Genomic DNA, 27,026 nt, shown 5'->3' with positions numbered 1-27,026 from the left:
CTGCACTGTAACCAAACCCTTGAGGCATACTGCAAAAGGGTCATGCAGAAAGTTCCAGTTTCTTCCACATCTTGGGGATTCAGAGTAGACCACTCCACTGTTTCTCTGCCTCAGCAGCGTGTATCTCTGCATCTGCTGTCCTCCCTGATCAGGTCGATGGAGCACCCATGGAATATTCTTCCAGAGTATGAAAGGGAAAAGAGGACATAATCTTTCCCTACTTTCAGCTCTGCCTGGAGCTTCCTTGGAAGTTCTCATCACACTTCTTCTTTTTTTTTTTTTTTTTTTTTTGGTACTGGGGATTGAACTCAAAGGCTCTTGACCACTGAGCCACATCCTCAGCCCTATTTTGTATTAATTTAGAGACAGGGTCTCACTGATTGCTTAGCACCTCGCCTATGGTATTATTCTGTCTCAGCCTCCCAAGCCACTGGGATCACAGGTATGCATCACCACGCCTGGCCTCATCACATTTCTAACCACCTTCTCTACCCTGCAGGTTCCTGAGCTGAGGGAATCATCGTTACCCCAGCTGATCACTTGCACTCTCTCTCTGAACTTCTCTCGGCCAGTGACAAGGACTTATTTTGCTTCAAATTTCTTGTTCCTTCCTCACTCAGCCTTCTGGGAGCTCAGATCCTGCAGCTGTTAGAAACAAGAAGACTTCCTTCTCCCTTAACAAAGACAAGTTTATTATTTCACTATGGACTTAATATGAGAACCTAGCTTTAGTTTCAAGCTCAGCAAGGACTTTCAGCGTTCACTTCCTGCCACCCCAGACCTCTGCAGTGATGGCCACTTCTGATTCAGTAGACAGAAAGGATAGAACAGATGTGGCAGCAGCAAATGTGAAAACTCCTCAGGTGATCCCCATGTGTTGCCAAGTTTGAGGATTGATCACCTGGAGTAGTTCTTTGTAAACTCTCCTGGGATCTGCATCATCTGGTGATCTGGTCCACACACAGAATCTGAACAGGCAGAGATGGGCCCCCACATTCTGCATTTCTTTTTTTTTTTTTTTTTGGTCATAGAAATGAAAAGTTTATTAGCATATATAGAGTAAGATAGATAAACACACATATCTTTGTTTCTATGAAGAATTCTAATACATTTTTATCTGGCTTAGGAACTTCCTAATACCATAAATAGTATATTTTCTTAATTATAAATGAGTATTGAATTTTATTGAAAATTTTTTACACATCTATTGAAAAGTCCATAGGCTTGTTTCAGTTATAGTAGTCCCTTCTTTTCCAGAAACCTAAAGTGGCTATCCAAAAACCATATATAGTACCAAACAATATAAATACTATTTTTTTTCCTATATTATTATACTTTCATTATTTGTGAAAGATTGGTTCCAGGCTCACCATTCTGCATTTCTAACACACTAATGATAACAGATTCCTCGCAGGGAGATGGGAGAGTCTCCTAGGAGAAGAGACAGGAGGCCAGTAGTGCTTGTCTTCAACTCCCAGAGAGCTTAAACAATTGCTGAAGCCTGGCTGTTACCAGTAGAGTCAATTTAATTGTACTGAGTGGCCTACAATTTGACGACTTTTACAAGCTTCCCCAGTAGTTGCCATATTGAATCCCAGGCTCAGAACTCTGTGGCCTAGGGACTAGCTCTGTCTCTAGTTATATAAATGGTTAATTAAGGGCATCAGGTGAAGGAGGAAAGGAGGAAGACAGAAACAAGGCCAGGAGGGGCCCCCTCTGGAATGTTGTATCTAAAAAAAGGTTTCTCTGTAGAGAGAACTCACCATAAGGCTACCAGATTTTTTTCAACTCATGTTAAGCCCTTGCTTTGCATATTGTTTGAATACATTTACATGTTGACTATCAAGAGGCTCTAACTCCAAATATGTAAGATAAAATAAGTTTGATCTTGTCACCTACTGCAACTGTATTTGTACACAGTGTCAGTGCCGAACACAACTCGAGTGTAGAACAGATTTTGGAACAGCCTGGGCAGAGGGATGGCAGAGAATCAGAGGAGGGAGGCTGAGGAAGTCCTCCTTCCTCCTCTAGAGCTGTGACCGCATGATGGGGCTTGGACAGACCCCTCCAGTCTGTGGAATCAGCAATAGAACCTGATCCCCACCCCCATCCCACGCCTTTCTTCCTATTCCAAACAGTGCAGGTGCCTTTGATGGTCCCCCCCCCCCCCCCCGCCTTCACTATGTGCTGTTTTACAGGCCACTCCTCTGGGTGTCCCTCCTTGGACCTGCTGGGCATGCCCTGTTCCTTGGGCTGCTCCCCATCATGCTCAGCACCATGCTTAGCACTTTGAGCCCTTGCATATAATTGTTCAGGGTGTGCCCTGGACAGAGCACCTGGCAAGGGCACTAGTGGCCCCTCTCCACACCCCCAATGATGCTGCAGCAGGAGCAGGAGGTGCCTTCTTGCTCTTAATCCTGGAAGGTACAAGGGGATGCCTTCTTCTAATTTGCACATCGATGCTGCCCTGTGTGGTGGGGAAGCCCAGTGCAAGTCCCTTATCAGGTGTTTACCACCTGCTCACTAATGAGAAAAGTAGAGGCAGCAGGGTAGGTAAGAGGCATCACTTACTGAATAAAACTTCCTTTCCCTATTGAGTGGCCTTGGCACTCTTGTAAAAAAAATTATTTGACTGAATATATGAAGGCTTATTTCTGGGCTCTATAGTCAAATCTATTGGCTTGTATGTCTATTTCTATGCCAGTGACACATTGTTTTAATTATTGCAGTTTTTTTTTTTTTGGTGGGGGGTACCAGGAATTAAGCTCGGAGGCACTCAACCATTGAGCTACATTCCCAGCCCTTTTTTGTATTTTATTTAAAGACAGGATCTCTCTGAGTTGCTTAGCACCTTACTTTTGCTGAGGCTGGCTTTGAACTTGCGATCCTTCTGCCTTAGCGTACCAAGCCCTTGGGATTACGGGTGTGCACCACTGCACCTAGCTGATTATTGCACATTTTTAAAATTTTATTTTATTTGTTTTAATTAGTTATATATGACAGTAGAATTCATTTATGTACTTTGAAATGTCATACATAAGTGGGGTATAATTTCTCATTTTTTTGAATGTACATGTTGTAGAATCACATTAGTCATGCAGCCATACATGTACATAAGATAATAATGTCTGTTCTACTATCCTTCCCACCCTCATACCCCCTGGTTATTGTAGTTTCATAGTCAGTTTTGAAACCAGGAAGTGTGAGTCTTCCAACTTCGTTCCTTTTTATTCAACACTGATTTTGTGCCTGCCATGGTGGCAATATACCTGTAATCCCAACAACTCAGGAGGGTGAGGCAGGATCATATGTTCAAAGCCAGCCTCAGTAATTTATCCAGGCCCTAAGCAACATGACACCCTGTTTCAAAGTAAAAAAATCTTTAAAAAAGTTTAAAAAGGGGGTTGGGGATGTAGCTTAGTAGTAAAGAACCCTGAGTTAAATCCCCAGTCCAAAAAAAAAAAAAAAAAGATTATTTAGGCTATTCAGGGTGCCTTGAAATTCCATATGAAGTCTTCTAATCCATGAATATGACGTGTTTCCATTTACTTATGTCTTCTTTCATTACCTTCAGCAAATGTTTTCTAGTTTTCATTGTGCAAGTCTTTTGCTTTTGGATAAGATATCTGTCTGTCTGTCTGTCTATGTATCTGGTAGTGGGGATTGAACCCAGAGGCACTTTACCACTGAGCCACATCCCAGCCCTTTTAATTTTTGAGACAAGTTGCTTAGAGCCTTGCTAAGTTGCCCAGGCTGGCCTTGAATTTGTGATTGACCTGCCTCAGCCTCCTGAGTTGCTGAGATTATAGGTGTGTACCATCATGCCTGGTTGGATAAGTTACTTCTTAAGTATTTTGTTATTTTTGATGCTTTTGTCAAGGGAATTATTTTTATAATTTCCATTTCAGATTCTTCACTGCTAATATAGAGAAATACACTGAATTTTGTTTGTTGATTATATATCCTGCTACTTTACTGAACCCATTTATTAAGTCTACCATTTTTTTGTGTGTGTTCTGTAGAATCTTTAGGATTTTCTGTGTATAAGATCATATCATATACAAACAGTGACAATTTTGATCTCTATCAGTTTGTTTGACTTTGGTTTCCTTTCTTGCCTAATTACTAGAACTTCCAGCATTACGTTGAGTGGAAATGGCCAAAGTGGGTATCCTTATCTTGTTATTGACCATTGAGACAAAGCTTTCTATTTTTTGCCTCTGAGTATGTTTAATGTGGGTTTTCCATATATGGCTTTTATTATTATTTTTATTCCTAATTTGTTGAATGTTTTCATCATAAAAAAATTAAATTTTGTCAGGTGCTTTTCTGAATGAATTGGGATAATCAGGTGGGTGATTTTCTCTTTATTATGTTACTGTGGTATATTATATGGACTAATTTTCTTATGTTGAACCATCCATGCATTCCTGTTAATGTGTATTTTATTGATTGATTTCCTATGTTGAAAGGTCTTTTCATTACAGGAAAAAATTCCCACATGGTCATTGTGTATAATACTTTTTATATGCTTCTGAATTCAGTTTGCTAGTATATTTTGAGGAATTTTACATCAGTGTACATATAGGATATGGAGTTGTAGTTTTCTTTTAGTATCTTTATCTAGCTTTGGTACCATGGTAATTCTGGCATTATAGGATGAGTTAAGAAATGTTTTCCTGGGTTGGGGATATAGCTCAGAGGTAGAATACTTGCCTAGTATGCGGGAGGCCCTGGGTTCAATACCCAGTACCACATCGAAAAAAAAAAAAAGAAAAGAAGTGTAGAAAGATTTGTATTTGTTCTTCTTTAAAGATTTAGGGGCTAGGAATATAGCTCAGTTGGTATAGAGTATTTGCACAAGGTCCTGGGTTCAATCCCCAGCACCACAAAAAATAAAATAAAATAAAATAAAGATTTAGTAGAAGGGGCTGGGGTTGTGACTCAGTGGCAGAGCACTTGCCTAGCATGTGTGAGGCACTGGGTTCGATCCTCAGCACCACACATAAATAAAAAATAAAGGTATATCAACAACTAAAATATATTAAAAAAATTAGTAGAATTTACCTGTGAAGCTGAAGCCTTCATGGATTTTCTTTCTTGGGAGATTCTTTGATTACTGATTTAAGCGCCTTACTAGTTACATACAGATTTACTTTGATTTTCTGTTTCTTCATGACTTAGTTTTGGTAGATCTTATGTTTCTAGGAATTCATCCATTTCATCTAGTTATTCAATTTGTTGGCACACAGTTGTTCATAGTACTATCTTATGATCTTTTTTGTTCCCTCACATTGTTAGTATTATTCCCATTTCATTACTGATTTTAGTAATTTGAGTCTTTTTTTTTCTTTAGTCCATGTTATGGTTTAGAAATGAGGTGTCCCCCAAAAGCTCATGTATGAGATAATGCAAGAGAGCTTAGAGGTAAAATGATTGGGTTATGAGGGACTTACCCTAGTTCATGAATCCTGGATTAGGGATTACCTTGGTCAGAACTGTAGGCAGGCAGGGTGTGGCTGGAGAAAGTGGTCACTGGGGCATGCCTTTGGGTTGCAGATTTTTTCCGAGGTAAGGGGAGTCTTGCTCCCTGCATCCTGGTGCCGTGTTCCCAGATGTTCTCTTCCTTAACACCCTTCCTCCATGATGTGTGGCTTCATCTTGGGCCCAGAGCAATGGAGTCAGATGTCTAAGGACTGAGACCTCTAAAACCATGAGCACCCCCCCAAAAAAAATTTCCTCCTCTAAAATTGTTATTGTCAGGTCTTTGGTCACAACAGCCAAAAAAGTGACTTAAAGAGTCCATCTTGCTAAAAATCTGTGAATTTTCTTGATCCTTTCAAACAATCAAATTTTGGTTTCATTGATTTTCTCTATTGCTTTAGTATTCTCTATTCCATTTATCTCTGCTCTTATCTTTATTATTTTCTTCCTTCTGCTAGTTATGAGTGTAATGTTTTTCTTCTTTTTCTAATTTTTCAACTTGCAAAGGTAGGATGTTGATTGTAAAAAATTGTGCCAGGGGTGCCTAGCATGTATGAGGCCCTGGGTTCAATCCTCAGCACTGAAAAATTATTTTACAAAATTACCTTCAGGCTTTGTATATAAGACATATATGATATATAAAGTAACTTCATGTTTATATTTAGGTACAACCCCTAAGATTTCTCATTCTATGTATCCAGAATTCCAAGATTCAAAAGTCTGAAGCACCAAACACTTTTGGTCCCAAGCATTTCAGATGAAGGACTTTCAACATGAGGTGTTGTTTGGAACCTTTTGGATATATGGTTCTCACCTTTTTCTCCATGGTCACCATCTGGACAGTACACTGATAATGGAATTTTTTCCAAGAAGAAATAGGCACACCTTTCTCCTTCTGTCAGACGAGAATGCCAATAAATAGTGCTCTTTCTTCTATGTTTTCCTAGTTGTAATGTGTTCTGTCATGATCTTGAAAGATTGTCCATGTGTTCTAATTTTGCCTTAAAACCACCAAATAAGTTTTTCATAATTTTTAAACACAGAGGTTCTATTGTGGACTAATTTCAATTATGTCTCCTACAGGAAAGCATCCCTGGCAGCCGATGTGCCCAGGCTTGGGTACAGTTCCTTGCCCAATCACAAGTACATTCCTCGGAGGGCTGTGCTCTATGTGCCTGGAAATGATGAAAAGAAAATCAAGAAGATTCCATCCCTGAACGTGGACTGTGCAGTGCTTGACTGTGAGGATGGTGTGGCTGCCAACAAAAAGGTAATGTCATGGTTTTCAGATGGAGGAGAAATGGATTGAAATCCACTATTTTTGTGGCAGCATTGCCCATTATTTGGAAAAGTTCTACTGTACTCATGGTTTATTGATTAGGATTCAGTGTGTGTGTGTGTGTATATATATATTTTTTTCCCACCTTTATTTTATTTGTTCATTTATATGTGGTGCTAGGGACCGAACCCAGTGCATCATGGGTGCTAGGCAAGTGCTCTACCACTGAGCCACAACCCCAGCCCCTAAAATATATTTTTAAATCATGACAGTCAATACATGTGATGATTGTGTGTATAGATATAGACAATCAATTTTGGCCCTGATATTTTCTGGTTTAGGCAAATTAGTTATATAATTCCAGAATTGTAGTGTAAACTTTTCATGCCAACAGTGTACAATCAAGGAATTTATTTGTTCTTTTTTTTTATTTTTTATTTTTTATTTTGTTGGAGATGGATACAATATATTTTATTCATTTATTTTTATGTCATGATGAGAATTGAACTCAGTACCTCACAAGTGCTAGGCAAGTGTTCTACCCCTGGGCCACAACCCCAGCCCCCCATTTCTTCTTTTTACCACCAGCTATATTAATAATATTAATTAATTAACTAATAATAATTAATATTAATGTCTGAGACAAATGCTAAGAATCTAACAGCTAGTCTTCCATGGATAAGTCACCGCCTCACACAGAACCTTTGGGTTGCATGCAGTTCTGCCTGATTTTCTCATGGCATATCAGAGAAATGAGCATTAGAGAATTTCCAGTTTGTGAACAGGTGCAGAAGGTTCTTACTTGGTAATTGCATGGTGGATGCTTTTGGTTTCATTTTGTTTTGCTTAACTTTATTTTTTCATATTTGTACAGTAAACGTGGATGTTTTCAATAATTAGGTGGAATATGTAAATCTTTATGTTAATCAATTATGTTTGCATGGAATTCTTTTGGTTCAAAATATTCTTGCACTCGACCTTTATCTATCCAGTCCCTGGACAATGCGGTTGGGCTGGGAATAGATTGTGGGGCTAGGGGATGGAGGGAGCCAGCCATCTGGATTCATTCCTGTTTTGGGCCCCAGGTGATCTGAATAACCTGCCTGTACTATACAACTTTCTGAATTAATTGCTTTCCTTGGAGACTCTAGCAAACAAATATTTGCCTTAATTAAAAAAATAAAGTTAATTTCCTGCATCTTCTGGTAGTCAAACCAAGGCTTTCCAAGTATTTGGAAAAGGATTAGAATAAGCATGTGGAATCTAAAGCGTCTACTCAACATCTTTGGCATGTGCCAAGGAAAATACAATTAATCTTCTTTCTCCCAGAGATTAAGGTAAATAGGCCTTTTTTTTTTTTTTTAAGGATATAATGTGATTCCAGTATGCTTCCTCCCAAAACTCATGTAGTGCACTCTGAGATTAGATAGTAAATTGTAATTCCAGTTCTGTGTGACCCAGGGCAATTCACTTTACTTCTTTACTTCAATTTCTTATCTATACCATGGGGATAACAATATCTTCTTTTGTCAGGGACAGGAATTATTATGAGAAAAAAGTTGATAAATGTCTGGGAGTAGCTTGATTTCCTACAGGAAATAGATTAGATAAAGCCTGCAGTAATCATGATTAGAGAGGAATTTATTTTAGCATTGTAGCACAGTGAGCCATTAGGAGCCCTGATAAAGTTCTAATTTTATTTCTTTGCAAATCTTGAGGCTATTCCCTCAGACTCACCTGAGGATGTTACTTGTCCCCTAGATGAGATGGAAAGGTGATCTATTTCTGCCTTACATTTCCTTACTGCTTATCTGAGTCCTCAGCCATCATCATATCCAGAGTAGTAACAGCTGAGCTGAGGAGACACCTAAGGAAGAGATGGGGAGAGGAATTAGCTGTGGGCAGACTGTGCTTGCCATCGTGGAGTGTCATCTTTGTCCAGTGTCTTTATTCGGACATTCCAATTCTCTTAATGCAACTCTACATTGCATTAATTGCTAGACACACACTCTTCTGCACGCTGATCTGGAGTGGACTAAAATTTCCATCATAATTCACAGAAAGTTCTGATAAGCCAGGATAATACTTATAAAAAATTATTTTTTCCTTAAAATTTCTATTTGTAAATAAGTAATTTCATATTTCATTTCATAGCCCCCTAGCCTGTCAAGTTCTTTTTGAATTTTGATTTTATCATTCAACATTAATATCATCTGAGAATTTGACGAGCACACTATATGAAAATTCAACAAGTTTCTGATGAACCTGTTGAAGAGATTGGAGCCAAGTATAGCACAAGCCTGCCCCTAAGAACCTCTGTTTGTTTAACAAATATTTATGTGGTGCTTGCTAAAAGCTAGGCACTGTAATTTGCATGACAACCCAATGAGGTATTGCTATTATATTTCTTTTATAAATTGGGAAACTGAGGCATAAAGAATAATGAATAAAACTGGTGATGTGGTTAATCAGTCACCTGACACCTAAAAAATCCAGTCTTTTCATGAGGATATTATGAGATTTTCATTAAATACCATTTTAAGATGAGGGTACACATTCTGGGAGTTTCTGCTTTTAAGGACTCATTTGAGTGGATTGGACACTCCTAGAGGATCCAGGCTCCTCTTCTCTAGCTTGAGGTCCTCAATTATAATCACATCTGGAAAGTTCCTTGTCCATGCTGAGTAGCACATACACAGGTTCCAGGGATTAGGACAGGGGCTTCTTTGGGAAGCAAGGGAGGCATTATTCTGCTGGCCATGGCCTCTGCAAGAGTCACCTGGGGGCTGGGGTTGTAGCTCAATGGTAGGGCGCTTGCCTCGCAGGTGTGAGGCCCTGGGTTTCTTGTAATTACAACAAAACAAAACAAAAACAAAAACAAAAAGTCCTGCACTTTATGCTAAATTGACAAGATAGAACTTCAGGAAATTACATTAATTTACACTTTTAAGAGCTTCCCATACATTTTTATGCACATTAAAATTTGAAAGTCAACATAACCAACATGACACTGACTCAGCATTCTTCCTTTTATTCTCTTTTCTTCTCTTATTATGAAAAATAAAATTGGAAACTCAATATTAAAAAAAAATAAGGCACATTCCCAAGGTACCTGTCCAGAAATATCTTTTCACCCAGCACTAGAAAAATTTCCATCCTTCTTGATGGAGGAGAGAGTAGGGACCATTTTAAGTGTGTTTATTTTTAACTAGAAAAATGAGGTCAGGTAGATAAGAGTCATTCTTAACGAATCCACGTCAGTACTTAATTGTTACTGCCTCTTTTTGAAGTGGCAGAAGTAAAGAAAATGGTTTCCTGGGAAATTTCTCTGTAACAGGTGCCATATTGCATAGATTAGTATTCCTATATTCTATGTATTATTTTCATATATAATCTCATTTAATCCTTACAGCAAAGTTTCAAAATATGTCCAAGGTTACATTATCATTAAATGGCAGAACTAAAACTTGAATTTCCAAGAATTTTTGATGGAATCAGCCTCACGCTCCCCATTTCCTGTTTGGAAAACGAGTGCACTAGCTGTCCGTGTTTTGTCAGCTTTCCATTCTCCATGATTTCTCAAAGGCTAATAACAGGAACTCTGGATTTACATATGAAAATTCTTTCAGCATCCTGGGATCGTAATCCATTTAGACCTGGGACTTCAATTCATTCGAAATGTCCAGAAAACCCTGACATTTCTTATATAGCTCATATTCTTTTTTCTTAAAGTCACTTATTTTTTTTTGTCTGTCCATTTTTAAAAATTTTTTTTGTTGTAGTTGGACAAATACCTTTATTTTATTCATTTATTTTTATGTGGTGCTGAGGATCGAACCCAGGGTCCCACACATGCAAGGCAAACGCTCTAGCACCTAGCCACAACTCCAGCCCCTGTCCATCTTTTTTTTTAATTTTAATTTTTTATATATGACAGCAGAATGACTCGTGATTCATATTATGCTTACAGAGCACATTGTTTCATTTCTCTGGTTGTACACAAAGTAGAGTCACACCATTCATGTTTTCATACATATACTTCATATATGTAGTGATGTCCATCTCATTCCATTGTTAAAGTCACTTCTTAATCATTTTTCTTATTTGAATGTTTTTCTTCTTGATGGAGGAGAGAGTAGGGACCATTTTAAGTGTGTTTATTTATTTATTTATTTTTAAGAGAGAGAGAGAGAGAGAGAGAGAGAGAGAGAATTTTAATATGTATTTATTTTTTTTAGTTATCGGCGGATACAACATCTTTTTTTTGTATGTGATGCTGAGGATCGAACGGGGCCTCAGGCACGGCAGGCGAGCGCACTACCGTTTGAGCCACATCCCCAGCCCCAAGTGTGTTTGTTTATTTATTTATTTATTTTTTTAAAGAGAGAGTGAGAGAGGAGAGAGAGAGAGAGAGAGAGAGAGAGAGAGAGAGAGAGAATTTTTTTTAATATTTATTTTTTAGTTCTCGGCGGACACAACATCTTTCTTTGTATGTGGTGCTGAGGCTCGAACCCGGGCCGCAAGCATGCCAGGCGAGCGCCCTACCGCTTGAGCCACATCCCCAGCCCCAAGTGTGTTTATTTTTAACTAAGAAAAAATACAGGCCAAGCACTGTGGCACACGCCTGTAATCCCTGAAGCTTGGGAGGCTGAGACAGGAGCATCGTGAGTTCAAAGCTGACTTCAGCAATGGTGAGATGCTAAGCAACTCAGTGAGACCCTGTCTCTAAATGAAACACAAAATTGGGCTGGGGATGTGGCTCAGTAGTTGTTTGCCACTGAGTTCAATCCTCAGCCTCCCCCAACCAACCACACACACACACACACACACACACACACAAAAACCCAAAACATAAAACTCTTATTTCAGATTATCTAGTTGTAGTTTTGCTAATTATTGCCCAATTCAGCTTCTTGGAATTATGAAAATATAGTCAGTTCTTTTCATATCTCATTTTGTCTCTTTTTTATTACTAGACTAATTCCACAATTCACTGGGTTGCCTCTATAGAAGTATGGGCTTATAATGAAAACAATAGGAGTTTTCACAAAGCAGTTTATGAGTATCTAATACCTTCCAGCAGTCTCTAATCCTGTCCTGCTAATCCAATTTGTGTTTAAGTAGCTCCTTCATGTCAAGAGTGGCACTACCAGCTCACCTTGCCAAGCATAGATGAACAGATGGCCCCCACTCCCTCTTATCTTCTTCTCATTGGTAAATGCAGGACATACAGGGCCTCTAAGCCAGTGCTTGCAGGGCCACAGTGAAAACATACCAAATAATCCACAGAATTCTGGTGGATCATCATGACACTGGGCAAGGCCAAAAAGGTAGGAGTGGAGAAACTGGAGGCAGGATTCCAGGGCTGCCATTTCCATCAACTAATATGTAAATTTATTTTATGTTTAAGTTTAAATATTAAAGTCAGTAGTGAGTGGGTAAATATTAAGTATACCTACTCAGCCAGGCATCATGGCAGGCAGGAGAGATACCAAGATGGTTGCCTGGTCCCCACTGGGAGGAGTCATAGGCCAATCACAGGCATAGAAGTAAACGTTAGAATCCAACAAGTTAGGCCTATGAGAATGCATTCTTTCTATTTTCACTTGATCTAAGTGTAATTCCCATTTTGATCTTTTGCTTGAAATATGAAATACAAAATAGTGCTTCCCAAACCTTGTAATGAAGAAAGTTTTATTATTTTTTTTCATTTTTTAAAAACATTTCCAATCTTTTGTGGGCTAATACTTTTGTAAAATACAATGAAAATAAACTGGTAAAGGCTGGGCAAGTTGGTGAGACCCTATCTTAAAAATAAAAAATAAACAGGACGAGGGATGTAGCTGGGGTAGAGTGGCCCTAATTCCACTTTGGAAAAATTGTAGAGAAATCCAATGTTGCTTGGTGTCAGCCACGTGGGAATTTCTAAGATCTTACTCTCCGTGTGTGTTTACCTCACGATGGCATGGTAAGGTTGAGGCAGAGACCACACTTTGAGTAGCAGGCACTTGAGATTTTTAAATTTCCAAGTATTTTTGGAAACAAAATTTTCAAATTTGTTTATTTATCATTTAGCTGCTGATCTTTAGACTAGTCGCATGGTGGTTAGAGAATGTGGTGCAAACGTTAATGATTCTTTGAAATTTGTCAAATCTTGCTTCAAGGCCTAGAACATGAGCCCTTTTGATAAAATGTTCCATGTGCTTAAGAAGAAAGTAAATTTTCCATTTGCAGAGTTCTAGTATTTTCCATTAGACCAAGCTTGTTAATTATCTTGTTCAAATATCCAGACCTTTTATTGATTTCCTTTGCTTGATAGATCAATAATTGAGAAAGGCTAGTTGAAACCTAGCCTATGTTGGAGAATTTGTCAACTTCTCTGAGTTCTATTCTTGATGTTGATAATTTGAGCCTATGTTAACAGGTCTATATGAATCTAGAATTATCTTCCTGATATCTTGAGTCATCAGGCAATACGTACTGTTTTTATCCCTTATAATACTTTTTGCTTTGAAGTTCATGGTCTGTTATTAATATAGCTCTACCAGCTTTCTTTTGGTTACCATTCACTTGTTACATTATTTTCATCCTTTTGCTTTCAACTTCTCCATAGCTCCATGTCTTAAATATGGATCTTATTATTTAAAATTTTTTTGATATCTATGTTGATACTTTCTATCTTTATAGAATATTTATCTTTTTTAAATTTCTTTGTTCTCAAGATTGAACTCACAGATTCTCTACCACGGAGCTACATCCCCAGGCCTTTTGATTTTTTATTTTGAGATAGCACCTCACTAAATTGTCCAGGATGGTCTTGAATTTGCCTGCCTCAGCCTCCTGAGTAGTTGAGACTACAGTTGTGCCTCCCTGTCCTGGCTTGAACCCAATTGCTTTGTATCAGTATTTCTTGGAGAAATTCTCTACAGTGTTTTATTTTCTATATTTTTAAAATTGGTGCATTGTGATGATATATAATTGTTAAATATTCACATATATACACAGTGAAACAGTATAATTTGGTCTATATCATTCCCCATTATCGCCCCTTTGCCTCCCCCTTCCTTCTGGTCCTCTTCCTCTACCTTACTGGTCTCCCTTCTATTTTCCATTTACTTTTCATGTAATTACTAACATAATTATAATTACATCATTATATTTTGTCTTATTTCCCCTCACCTGTTCTTTGTTTCTTTTTCTCAACTTTCTTTCCTTTTAAAAGATTATTTGATTTTGGTTTATTTTCTTGATGTAGTTTTTCCTCTTAGTTTAGAAATTATGGCTGTGTTCCTAATTTTTATTGATTGCTCTTGAAATTTTATCAACTATACTTAATAAAATTAATCCGTATCTTCTTCCTGGACTACACAAGAATCTGAGTTCTTAGATCCACTCATCTTTGTAGTTTCAGGGCTGGAGAACAAATCCAGGACCTCACATACGCTAGGCTAGGGTTCCACCACTGAGTGACCTTCCAGTCCTGATCATCTTTTTGAATCCCATATGTTTTCATTGTTACTATTTTATGTATACTGTATTTACTTAGGTTAACCTATGTATTTTTCCAGTTTTTTTGCTCATCATTCCTTCTTTCATCTCCAGTCTTCTTCCCAGGGCCATCTTTCTTTCTCCTGAGGTGCATTCTTTAGAATTTCCCTGTAGTCTTGGGGCATAGTTCAGAGGCAGAGTATTTGCCCAGCACATCTAAGGCCTAGGGTTCCGTATCTAGAACCACAAAGAAGGAAAAAAAATTTCCCTATAGCAGTTTGCTGATGATAATCTCAGTTTTTATTTGAAAATGTCTTTATTGTTTGATCCAGTACAAAAATCTAGATTATTTTCTCTTGGAACTTTAAAGACATCATTTCATTTTCTTCTGTTGTCATTGAAAACTCCTTTTTTTTTTTTTTTTTTTTTTTTTTTGTTACTGGGGACTGAACTCAGGGGTACTCGACCACTGAGTCACATTCCCAGCCCTATTTTGTATTTTATTTAGAGACAGGGTCTCACTGAGTTGCTGAGTGCCTTGCCATTGCTGAGGCTGGCTTTGAACTCATAATCCTCCTGCCTCAGCCTCCCAAGCCGCTGGGATTACAGGCGTGTGCCACTGCGCCCAGCTGAAAACTCCATTTTCAAAGGAAGAACTAGGTTGCTTGTCATTTTTCTTTGGCTTCTTTAAGATATCTGTGGTCTATAGACGTTTTTTAAAAAACATGACTGGGGGCTGGGGATGTGGCTCAAGCGGTAGCGCGCTCGCTTGGCATGCGTGCGGCCTGGGTTCAATTCTCAGCACCACATAAAAAAACAAAGATGTTGTGTCTGCTGATAACCAAAAAATAAATATTAAAAAATTCTCTCACTCTCTCTTTAAAAAAATAAAACAAAAAAAACCCAACATGACTAGGTATGGATCTATATTACGCCTTTGCCCTTTGCCTTCCTCCTTCCTCTTTGTTTGGTGTAAATTTTTTCCCATATTTTTAGATTTGTGTCTTTTATTAGTTTTACAAAATCTCCATTAGCATTTCAATTGTTGCCTTTCTTCCATTCTTCCTATTTTTTCTTTCACAGGTGTTAAGTATACATATTTGGGAACTTTACATTCTATCCTCCTTGTCTTTCAATATCTTCTTCTTCTTCTTGGCCTCGAACTTGAGTATTGGGATTGTAGGTTGAGTATTGGCCTCCTGAGTATTGGGGTTGTAGGTTGCACCAACATGCCTGGTTCATAGTATCATTTTTAAAGAGAGAAAACTTAGAAAATATGGAAAATGAATAGCATTTTCCTTCAAATGTCCCTTTCACATAGAAGAGTATAATTTGATGGTCAAGAAGATAGATTTGGGGCTGAGGTGTAGCTTCGTTGTAGAGTCTATGTTTCGTGTGCACAAGACCCTGACTTTAATCCCCACTGTTCACGCACACGCATGCACACATGCATACAAACACACAAAGATACTCTTGGAGCCAGGTTGCCCATGCCTGTGTCTGGATCATGAGAACATGTCATCCTGACAATGTTTCTTTGGGCAGAATCCCATTTCTATGTGCCTCAGTCTCCTCTACTGTAAAATAAAGGTAATGATGATAATAACAGTATTCTACCCCACAGAATTAGATTAAATGGGCTAATGTATTTAAAAAGTGCTTGTTACAATGCCTAGTACAGAAAAAGTGCCACGAGTGATACAGAAACAGGGTTGTCTTACCGTACTCCTGGCCAGGGTTCTGACATGTCAGCTGGCAGTTGACTGGAGCACCAAGGCTTACTGGGGTGGATCAGTGCTCTAGAGTCCTGCCTTTCACAGGGAATGCAGGGGACAGGCAGGCTTTTCCTGTGAGGGTCATGAAGTTAGCCAATTTTGTGTTTTTTTTAAAGCTTCACCCTCAGTCATGGCAGACATATAGAGGAAAGGCTCTAGAGACAGAAAAATACCATTTTTTTTTCTTTTTTTTGAACTTTCTTTTTTCTTTTCTCAGTGTTGGGAACCGACCCCAGGACCTCATACATGCTAAGCAAATGTTCTACTTCTGAGCTACTTCCCCATCCCAAAGCACTATCCTTTCCCTTAAGCGTCTTCACAGGCTTCTTAATATGAGAAATGTTCTCTTAGAAGTATCTTCTCTGGCTAGGGTGGCAGCCTGTAGTTCCAGCTACTCTGGAGGCTGGGGGAGGAGGTTGGCAAGTTCAAGGCCAGCCTGAGCAATTTAGGGAGACCTGTTCTCAAAATTAAAAGTCAAAAGGACTGGGGGTGTAGCTCAGTGGTGGATCATATTCAAACAAACAAACAAACAGGTGAGAGAGAGAGAGAGATCTTATTTTCTTTCCCCTCTCAGGTACCAGAGAGGAAACTACCCTTCTCAAACTGCACTTGAGCAGTTCTTAGAGGAAAGAGAGTAAGATAAAAGCCAAAGAAAGCAGGAAAATGAGCCCTTGAGGCAAGGCCCCGGCTCAGCACAGTGACAGCTGATTGCCATCCTGGAGGAGGCCCGCTTCCAATGAGCTTCCAATACAGAAGGAGGTGGGCAGCCGTGAGTGGGAGAGCTGGAGCCTCAGCACAATGGTCCTGGGAAGCACCTCTTCCCAGCCCCCTGTTCCCCATGGCAGAGGACTCAGGGCTGCCAGGAGTGCTGGCTTGTCACAGCTAACCTCCATGTGAAAAGCAAGAAGAAGCCATTTGTTTTGTTTTTTGTGGTGCTGGGGATTGAACCCAGGGCCTTGTGCATGCAAGGCAAGCATTTGCCAACTGAGCTATATTCCCAGCCTTCAAAGGAAGCCATTTGCCTTCCAAGCGACAGCAAGGATGTCAGCAACACCAGTGGGCTGTTTGAAGGCTTCTGCTCCCTCTCTCAGGACACTTCAGGTTGGTGGTTGTGGAGGAGAGAACTAGGGAGGTGGTACTGCAGAGGCAAGGGCTGTGCGACAGTGCCTGCCAGAGCAGGCCTCTTCCTGAATGCCTTTTCCCCAAACAAGAACCCCTCTCGTCCGTCCGTCCGTCACCTGGCAGACTGCAGAAGCAGGAAGTCATCCCATTGGCAGTGTGACCCACCAAGTATCAACCAAGGTCACTGCTTATTATTGCTCTTTTCTCACTATCACTGTGCCCTCTGACCCCCATCGTTCTGAATCAGCTCACTCTGGAGTTCCTCTTAGTGTACAGATGGCAGGTGCTTCTCCACCCAGCACATGTATCCACTCTCATTTGCACTTCCTCCTTTGCATGCCTGCGCGTTCACACACACATAAGCACACATACACGAAAGCCCCGTTTGTACTTACACACATACACTTCCACAAATCCAATTGGCTAAATGTTAAATTTCTCGTATGTTGTCACTTTTGTTGAAATCAATCACTGGAGTGGCTAGGTGTCTTCTTCCCATAGGGAGAAAGCTAAGGGATGTGCAGGGAATGATTAAATGTACACAGGGGCTTGGGGAGCTGACTTCCCTTCAATGGGGTGTGAATTGGGATGGGACGGCTCCTCTCCCAGGTGCCTTGCCTTTGTTAAAAGACTTAAGAGCTTGGGAGATTTCTTCAATCGCAATTGGGGTATCTGTGAGTCTTTTTGGAACAGTATGGAAAGCTGAACTGTGCTTAGGAACTCTGCAAGGTCTTTTTGATCCTTAAAGGTTCTGATATAAAAACCTATCCAGGTTTTTATAAAAGTAGTAAAGTGTTTTCAGTCTTTTATTAATCCCTTCATACCCTTAAATAACCTTTCCCCTTTGGAGGAGTAATTGTTAAAAAAAGAAAAACAAAAAACAAAACAAAACCACGCCCCCCATTGTTTTATTCATCAAACCAGGCATCTTCTTAATGCAAAGATTCGAGCATTAGGGTCATAATAGTCAGCAATTTCCATTTAATGAGCTCAGCAAAGTCTCTTTACAAAGAGATCCAGGCTTTAAATTGTCAGTTATTTCTTTTCCTGCAATTTCTAGGAATCCAATTAAGTAATACTGAGAATCTGCAATAAGATATATCTGACTACAGAAGGCCCAGGCCTACGCAATAAAACAGATCTTTGAGTTCTAGCTTAAAGTTAAGACTACCAATAAAATAAAATATAGAACCCAGTTTAAATGAGCCAAAGCTTTATCAATGTGGAAACTGTAACTGTTTTTTCTAAAATGTAATGAGACAGCTCGGAGACTGTAGCAAAAAATCATAAAAATTACTTATTCCAAATTTAGCTATTAATTAAAATCCATGCTTTTTTTTTTTTTTAAAGCATGGACAAGGACCACAGGCAATTTTTACAAAATAAGCCCAAGATGTTTCTGTTTGCTAAATCTCTAACCAAAGAACCAAGTATGTATAGCAACCACCAACATAAAGGAGGTAGTGTGAAATCTTGCAGAGGAACAGGTTTGATATAAAAAAATGATATGTTGGGCTGGAGTTGTGGCTCAGTGGTAGAGCACTCGCACAGCACATGCGAGGCACTGGGTTCGATCCTCAGCACCATGTAAAAATAAATAAATAAATAAATAAATAAATAAATAAATAAAGGTTAAAAAAAAGATGTTTTCCAATTTCACTGGCTACAATTCATAGCAAAGTATTGAATACCACCATATTTCCACTAATAATTTAATGTGTATATTAAGGCATAATTTAATATTATGATTTATGGAGACAATTAAGAAATGCCATACTTTTGCCATGTGTTTTTAAATACATCAGAGCATCTCAGAATATCGACGGTGGTGGTGGTGGTAGTTTAATTCTCATTCTATGTAGGCTGGGGAAGACAGTCTTTTACTAGTAAAAGAAAAATGACAAGTGTGGCTTGTCAGGTGCAAATGTCAAGTTAAGAACTGACTCAAGGCAGCCGAATGTGGTGGTGCATGCCTATAATCCCAGTGACTGAGGCTGAATGAGGCAGGAGGATCACAAGTTTGAGGCCATCCTCAGTAACTCAGCAAGAACCTGTCTCAAAATACAAAATAAAGGGCTGGGTTTGTGGCTCATGGTAAAGTGGCTGGGTTTGTGGCTCATGGTAAAGTACCCTGGATTCAATTCCCTGTGAAGAAGAGAGAGGAGGAGGAGGAAGAGGAAGAAAATAATTAACCCTAGGCAAAGTCTTTCTACCAAACATCAACTGTCTCTTTCAAGCACATTTTTGTAATATTCCCCACGTGATACCATTATGCTAGCTATTCATTGGTCAAGAATTAGCCACCAGAAGTTAGCAGTGGGGCCCAAAATTCTAGCCAAGTCCAGTCTAGTCATCAGTGTGTTCCTGGGCAAGTTATTGATTAGCTCTGAAGAACTAGGACAAAAGGATCTCCCTAGATGTATATCAAAAGAGCTCAAAACCTAAAAAAAATTGAGCCAGGGAGCTGGCTTGAGATGAAAGTGGGTTTTTGCATCAGAGAGTGAATTCTTGGCACCTTCTAAGGTAGAAATAGAAATCTGGTGTTGAACACCACATCCACCTTGTCTAATCCCCCTTCCATAGTAGCAAGTGAAAGCTGGTGACCTGACCTCCCTGATGCAGGTCTGCAGGGAATGGTGTGTGTGTGTGTGTGTGTGTGTGTGTATGCAAATGTGTGCACACAGGTGTGCCAAGAGCATCTAATTCCTACAACTCTGGATAGTTAGAAGCATGGGGGGAGGCAAAGTGGAGAGTTAGGGTCAATAAATGAAAAAAACAAAACAGCAACAACAAAAAGCTGTTCTGCATAGTCTGTTAGAGCAAATGGAGCCTGAGGTGGCTGTGAAGGGCCCAAGTTTGAAATCAGGACTTGAGAGGGTCAGGAAGAACCAGCTCAAGGACTTCGCATTGGTCAGGGCAGCCCTGGCTTCTGGGCTAGGAGCCCTGACTGGGCTGTAGGGTACTTTTCACAGGAGACATGCTGTGTGCATCAGTCTTCAATGCCCAGGTCAGAGGGGGACAGACATCATCACACCTACCTCCTGGATTCAGCTGGAGGACAGCAGCCCCTTGGATTTGGGTCCCTCCTGAGCTGGAATTTCCCATATTCTTTCCAGCCTCTGCCCTTCCCAGGGCCAGGCCTTGGAGCTGACCGTGGTGCTGATGCTGATCTGAGAATGATCACTCAGTGAGTACTCTGTGTGCTGGGGCTATTTCTAAGTGCTCTGCTTGGATTTACTGATTCCAGGCTCACAGCAGCTATATAAAAGAGGTGCTGTTATTATCCCCATTGACAGATAAGGAGTTAGAATACAGAGAAGTTAACGAACTTGCCCAAGGACACACAATTAATTAGTGGGGAAGCCAGGTAACCCTACACCAAAGACCTGCACTTTTGATCACTACATCTCATCAAAATTGTTATTAACAGAGCTATGCAGAACATGTGGAGTTTTCATTTGTCCAATATCATCGTAGCAGAATGAGCCAAGGTTCCCTATCTCAAGTCACCAGACAGGTTGCTGTGGGCTGGCATTTTGGAGAGCCAGACACAGTATTGGAAACCAGCTGGGTACATGCAAAAGTAGACAGCCTACCTACTCCATCGTGATGGCCACCATGCCTTTATGACTCCTTCCATGTCTGCATCACTGGTGGGCTCTTAGCTTTGTGAAGAAAATTCCATATCTTTGCAGAGTGCCCTGTAGTAGGGCACTACTAATATAGTAGGTACTCAGCAAGTATTTGATGAATAAGTGAGTTGTATGTGATTAATAATGATAGCTATTACTAATTCGCATATTATTTCAGCATTAAGCTGTGGTAGAAATTATAGTCCTCCTGGGTTGTGTATTTATCATGCCCCATAGGGGAGTTTATGTAAGTGTGGAGTGCATCTTAAACTCTAATAGATTCATCTAAGAGACAAAAGTGAAAGAACTAAAGTAATGATGTGGACAGTTTTAAATGCCTAATCACATGTATGATTAAGATTTTGTTATATGTTCGATTTGGGATCTTGTACAATATTTTATATTTGAGATCTTATAGTATCTCAAGAAGGTAGCTCTACTGACATGACTGTCTATTTTAGAAGGCTTAGAAGCAATGCATGTTAATCGTGTGTAGTGGCAGGTGAAGCATATTCCAATCAAATGTCTTATTTTGGAGCTAAGTTTATTGCCTATTTGCGTTTGATTTTAACCACACCATATTTTTGTTATGTTTTTATTAACATGTGAAAGATTCCCATATCTGCCGTGTGTGTGTGTGTGTGTGTGTGTGTGTGTGTGTGTGTATTTAAACAAAATTCCACAGCTGAGCTCTTGGAGGACCAGGCCTATTTTGACAGCACCCCTTAGTCCATGTATCACCAAGCTCATTCCCTGCCAATATGTTTCACATGATTTTGTGGACATGTGTAGTGCGCCTTTGCAACTTGCAAACACCCATACATTATTACAATAATAATTGGGTTTTGATGCAACTGGAACTCAGTACTACCAAGCTGCCAGCATTTCCTTTTGGCCACCAGTACCAGGCAGGAAAATTATAGTCTAACTGTCTTCCTGTTTATTGATAAACAAAGTGGCCAGCCCAGCAATGGAGCCTGATTAGCAGTTTGCACCCTTTGTGAAAGGATAAACAGAACCCTACTGTTTTCTGTGTTTGACTGCAATTTGCATCTTTAAAGAGGTTTGACTGCCCTGAGATTCGTGTTCAACTTCCCAGTGCCTGGATAGTCTTTGATATGTTACATGTCAGCCTCCTTGTTTTCCTCTCCTTCATCTTGAAACAATATTTGCCAGTTTCTGTGTTCCCATCTGGCTTACCATAAGCTTCCCGATAGTCACCTGTCTGAAGAAGGCGGGGAGGGGGGTGGCACAGAAGAAACATGTCTCTGTTTCACTGTGCCTGAATTTTACATTCCCAGAAGCCCTTGAATGCTGACTCCATTTTTTGAAGTGAAAGTGGTACAAGGATGAGGACCCAAAGACAAAAGGGAATCCGTTTACCACGAGCTGTCTTCGGCCCACAGGATCATTCTGGGCTCCTTCCTCCTCCCTCATCTTTACCTACTAACCACTTGGTAAAGTGAAATACAGGATTAGCCTTGTGCCTGAGTTTGGTATAGTGTTCTGTTCTGAAATTTATTCTAACCTAATTATGTTCTTTAACTAAATGGTAACAGAACAAATAGTGGACTCCCCCTATAATTATTTTCAAATGAAAGAAATGAAGATCATTTTAGCTCAAATTTGCATGATTTAAAAAGGAGCATAAATACATGTAAGCATGCATTAATCTGTTTAAACAAACTTTCCCTATAATCCTTACCGTATGCAAACAACATTTGTTCTGCCTTAGAGATATTGCATGATTGGACCCACGAGACTCTAGTTATCCCACTAAACTGTTTCCTTTTATAACTTCAAAAGAAATGTTATATATTTATTGGAGGTTGTAGGGTATTAAGTGTAGTCAGACATAAATTGTACCTCAGTTATTTCTTTAATGCCAATAGGGATTAAATTAGATTTTATAGCTGTTGTAGGAGTCTATTTGGTAGTTAACAAGTGGGATTTTTAAATCCTGGAAAACATAATCCTATTATAAAACAGGCAGCTGAATTAACGTTATTCAGGAAGGAACTCTTCATGGATTAGCATTTATTTTACAATAACAAAGAAAATCATCAAATTCTGTGGGGATATTACATGCTTTTCTGAAAAGGAAGAGCAATGAATTGGGGAAAGGGAGCAAGATAAATGGACAAACATGCTATTACTCAGAGACTGTTACTTTTTAGGGGAAAGGGCAGTGGAGGCCGAGAAATAAAGCTGAGTGTATCTTGTCTACACTACCTAGTCATGCTGGTGTTGGAAATGGGATTTTGCTGATTTATATGTCTTCACCCTCAGTTTTACATAGTTATTTGCATCATGATTCCCTACTGCTAGTTCCTACTATAGTCATTAATGGGCAAAAAAGTCACTAGGAGCCAAAGTCTATGAACACAAACACAAATTGATGTGTGCATAAATATCTGTTGCTTTCTTTGAAATTTATAATATTTTTTCAGTTATTATTACACCAAATCTGAGAATTTTAGAGCTGGAAAAGCCCTTGACATTTATTTAATTCAATTTTTGTGGTGCTATGCCAAGTTTTATTTTATTTATTTATTTAAAAATGTTTTTTTAGTTGTTAATGGACCTTTACTTTATTTATTGATACTTGGTGCTGAGAATCCAACCCAGTGCCTCACACATGCTAGGCAAGCGCTGGGCCACTGAGCCACAATCCCAGCCCATTATTTTAAATATTAAACTACTAAAGTTGGATCTTTATGTTTCAGTCTCTCTCCCCTCCATATATGTGTGGATATATGATTTAACCAAGACACATATAAACATATTAATATAGACATGTACACATACATGCTTAGTGGTGTATATGTGGCTTTTTTTTTTTTTTAAAGCTTTCTTAAGTCTTACCATTGGTTTTCACTTGCTGGTGAGGGTTATTATTAGCGCTCGCAGGACTTGCCAATTTTCATTTGCTCGGGTATCATCTTAGCAGATAATCACATGGGTATCAATCACTGGCATATCATTGTGTTAGATAATTGCATGGGCATCAATCACGTGTGTATCTGGAGCAAGTCATCACATGGGCATCAATTTAATTTATCTAGAAGAAGGTAATTGCATTGGAAGCAGGGAAGGGTGTGTCTTGGTGGCAGATAATCACATGGGGATCAATCACTTAGGTATCGAGGTAGATAATCGTGTGCATATCCATCACATGTTTCAAGTGGCTAATTGTGTGGATATCAATCACATTGCCACCCTGGTTGTCTGGTACAGGTTTACATGTGTAACAAACATGTCGCATGTTTGCCTGTGTGGGAGAGGAGGCCTGGTGTGCGTCCTGGGCCCGGCCTTCCTTCGCAGAGCGCTGGAAACGCCATGAATATAGATCCAGGTCTTTGGAGGCTTTGGCTCCTGCAAAAGTGAAAATGCTCCTGGGAAGAATGTGGATAAGTGCAGAAACCCACTGTTTGGGCCCCCTGGAAATCCACTTCTCCTTCTCAGACCCAGTCCCCATCTCATTCACCCGCAGCAGGTGTGGTCCGGGTGTGGCTTCTGCCTGGGTGGAGTCCATCCAGCGCTTTTCAATCAGTGCCACAATAATTGGCTCAGGCCAGGACACGTGACATGAGCCAGCCAATCAGAGCGAACCTGGGGTGTCTGCGGACAAAAGCTGGAACGCATTCTTTTCTTGCAGTGTCACCTGTCAGGAGGTGAGCCGAGGCAGCAGCCCCAGTTCCCGGTGGGGCGCAGCGGGGTGTGCCCACCCCAGGAGCTGGAAATGAAACCTCGGGAAAACTCAGGGCTTGTGGCATCCTTGGGCCTGAGTGCAGCAATCGCCGAGGAGAAATCCCGGGCCTGAGGACACTCTCCTGAGCCAGTGGAGTTCCTTTGGCCAAAGCCAGCTAGAATTGCTTCTTTTGCCCACTTGTTTCAGAAAGAGTCCTCGTGGGAGACACTCTTCAGAGCCTTTCCTGAGAATGAGGTTGAACAGGAGGAAGGAGGGTAGAAGTGGAGGCCCAGGCTTAAAGAGCAGTTCACCTTCACCTTCAGGCCGGGCATGGAGCAGCCCCTGGTGCCTGTCACTGGGGCCCTGACTCACCTTCCTATTGGAGTGCCCCAGGCTCCTGGGCCATAAGCCTCTGAGCTCAAGCTGTGAAAAACATTCATTAAAGACCTTTAAATGCAGGTTCAGGTTTTCCCTTTCTCCATGCCTGTTCCTATTATTTTGATATTTATCAAATACAATATAATAGTTACAATAATGTTAAAGCATAGTTTCCATCACAGAAAAGAAAAGAAATATATTGGTAGGTGGCCTTATGGCAAGAATCATATGGTGCTAAGGTCTTCTTTTATTGCCATTTCAATAGATGTTGGGATTTTGTTCGTTTGTTTTGGTTTTGGTTTTCAGGATCAAAGTCAGGGGTGCTCTATCACAAAGCTATTTTTTACTATGGGGGATTAAACCTTGGGTTTAATCTTTATCACTTAGTTACATCTCCAGTCGTTTTTATTTTGTGAAATGGTCTCACTAAGTTGAGCAGGCTGGACTTGAATTTGGGATCCTTCTGCCTCAGCCTCCCAAGTCACTGGGGTTACAGGTGTGTGCCATGGCACCTAGGTTGGATTTTTTGCAACAGCCTGAATGTTATATCTGATGATTATTGGTTAATTTGGAAAGAGCCAAAAATTTTGGAAAAGAAAGTAAAAGGAAGTGTTTTCCCTGAACTGAAATTTACTGCTATTCCAAATAAAATGTTTCTTGGAAAAATGAAATAGACTTCATGTGCTTTGTTTGCCAAATTCTGTGAGGAAGCAGCTGTGCCGCTTCTCTTCCAGTTTGCATTCTTACTTTCCACATATGTTCAGGTTTGAAATCAGAAGCAAATATGACAATTCATAGAAACGCCTAATAAGAGAACACAAATCATTGAAATTTACTAATAATCTTTGTGGTAGTCAGTTTGGGCTGCTATAACAATATAAATTGTGTGGTTTAAAGAACTTACTTCTCACAATTCTGAAGGCTGGGAACTTCAAGATCAAGGATCTAGCAAGTTGCTGGGGAAGACTCTTCTTGGTTTGCAGGGGGCCCCTTCTTGTGAATATTCATGTGGCTATTCCCTCTCTTGGCATCCTCATGATCTAATTACCTCCCAAGGTTCCACCTCCTAACACCACCACCCTGGAGGTTAGGGTTTCGTAAGAATGGGGTGGTATATTCAGTCCATACCCATCTTTAAACCTCAGTTTATCTTAACAATCCCAAACTCTTTTGTGTCATTGTTTAACTCAAACTTTGGAGAAAGCAGAAAGTGGCCAGGTACAATGAATGGCACATGCCTGTAATCCCAGCTACTCAACAGGTTGACACAGGAGGGTCTCAAATTTGAGGCCAGCCTGGGCAATTTGGTGAGAGACCCCATTTCATATTATAAATAATTAATAAGGAAAAAGGACTGTGGAGATGGTTCAATGAGGGGGGAAAGAGGGAAAGAGAGCAAAAAGTCCTATTTAATGACCTCTTTTGGAGGGTCCAGACTCTAGCGGAAATTCATTTTAACAATAGGATAGCTGAGGGGAGAGAGGGATTGCAATTGGAGAACTCGTCCCAGCTCAGAATCTGGTCTGACTGGACCAGGAAGGGGCCATTCAGCCCTCCTTGCCTGCGCTTCCTGTTCTTTGGCTGTGAGTGATGCACAAGGGCTTGCTGATTGATTCTAATGTGGTTAGCCTTCCTCTTGAAAGGAAACTATGGTGAGTCAGTCCTTCTTTCTTGCTAAAGTGACAAAGGGGCAGGTTGCTACAGTCACTACTAAGGACAGTCTGCCTTAGAACAAAGGTGACACTGTGGGTAGCAGGGATGGAGAATTAATAGACATCTCTGATGTCATTGTTGGGTTCCTGGCTTCAACACCCCATTGCTGAATGTTGTTAGTTGGATTTTCTAATCTTTGCAGCCTAATGTAGCCTAGCAAAAAACGGAACTGCTGTGGAAGGCAGATGGGCTTTGGTGTCAGATGCAATGGATTTGATTCTTAGTGGTATGAACATAGGTCTGACTTTCCTAGTATGTGTGATGGAGAGAGCAGTGCTTCTCACATGGGCTTGATGTGTGCCTTACACAAAAATACACATGTAAAAACACGGCCCAGAGTATCCAAAACAGATCAAGTGCTCAACAAATGATATTTCCTTTCCATGTAGAAGACGTTTCACATTTTGACTTAACCAACAATAAAATGAATAAACTCCCAGGTCCTTTGAACATGAACTGTCCAG

The 27,026-nt window shown here is 40.0% G+C and overlaps 1 protein-coding gene across 5 annotated transcripts in view; it reads left to right on the top strand.

The window, feature by feature from the left end:
* CLYBL (citramalyl-CoA lyase) overlaps window positions 1–27,026 on the top strand; it is a 242,756-nt gene that overhangs the window by 132,279 nt on the left and 83,451 nt on the right. For all 5 annotated transcript variants that reach the window (XM_081281079.1, XM_081281083.1, XM_081281082.1 and 2 more), the window contains exon 2: window positions 6,568–6,754. In XM_081281079.1, coding sequence (XP_081137205.1) covers window positions 6,568–6,754 — 187 coding nt within the window. The remainder of the gene's footprint in view (window positions 1–6,567; window positions 6,755–27,026) is intronic.

The sequence above is a fragment of the Spermophilus citellus genome, assembly GCF_964194105.1.
Source record: "Spermophilus citellus genome assembly, chromosome: 1".
In the NCBI taxonomy this organism is placed as follows: domain Eukaryota; kingdom Metazoa; phylum Chordata; class Mammalia; order Rodentia; family Sciuridae; genus Spermophilus; species Spermophilus citellus.
The sequence above is the reverse complement of the archived record's forward strand: the minus strand, read 5'-3'. Positions and strand labels throughout refer to the sequence as shown.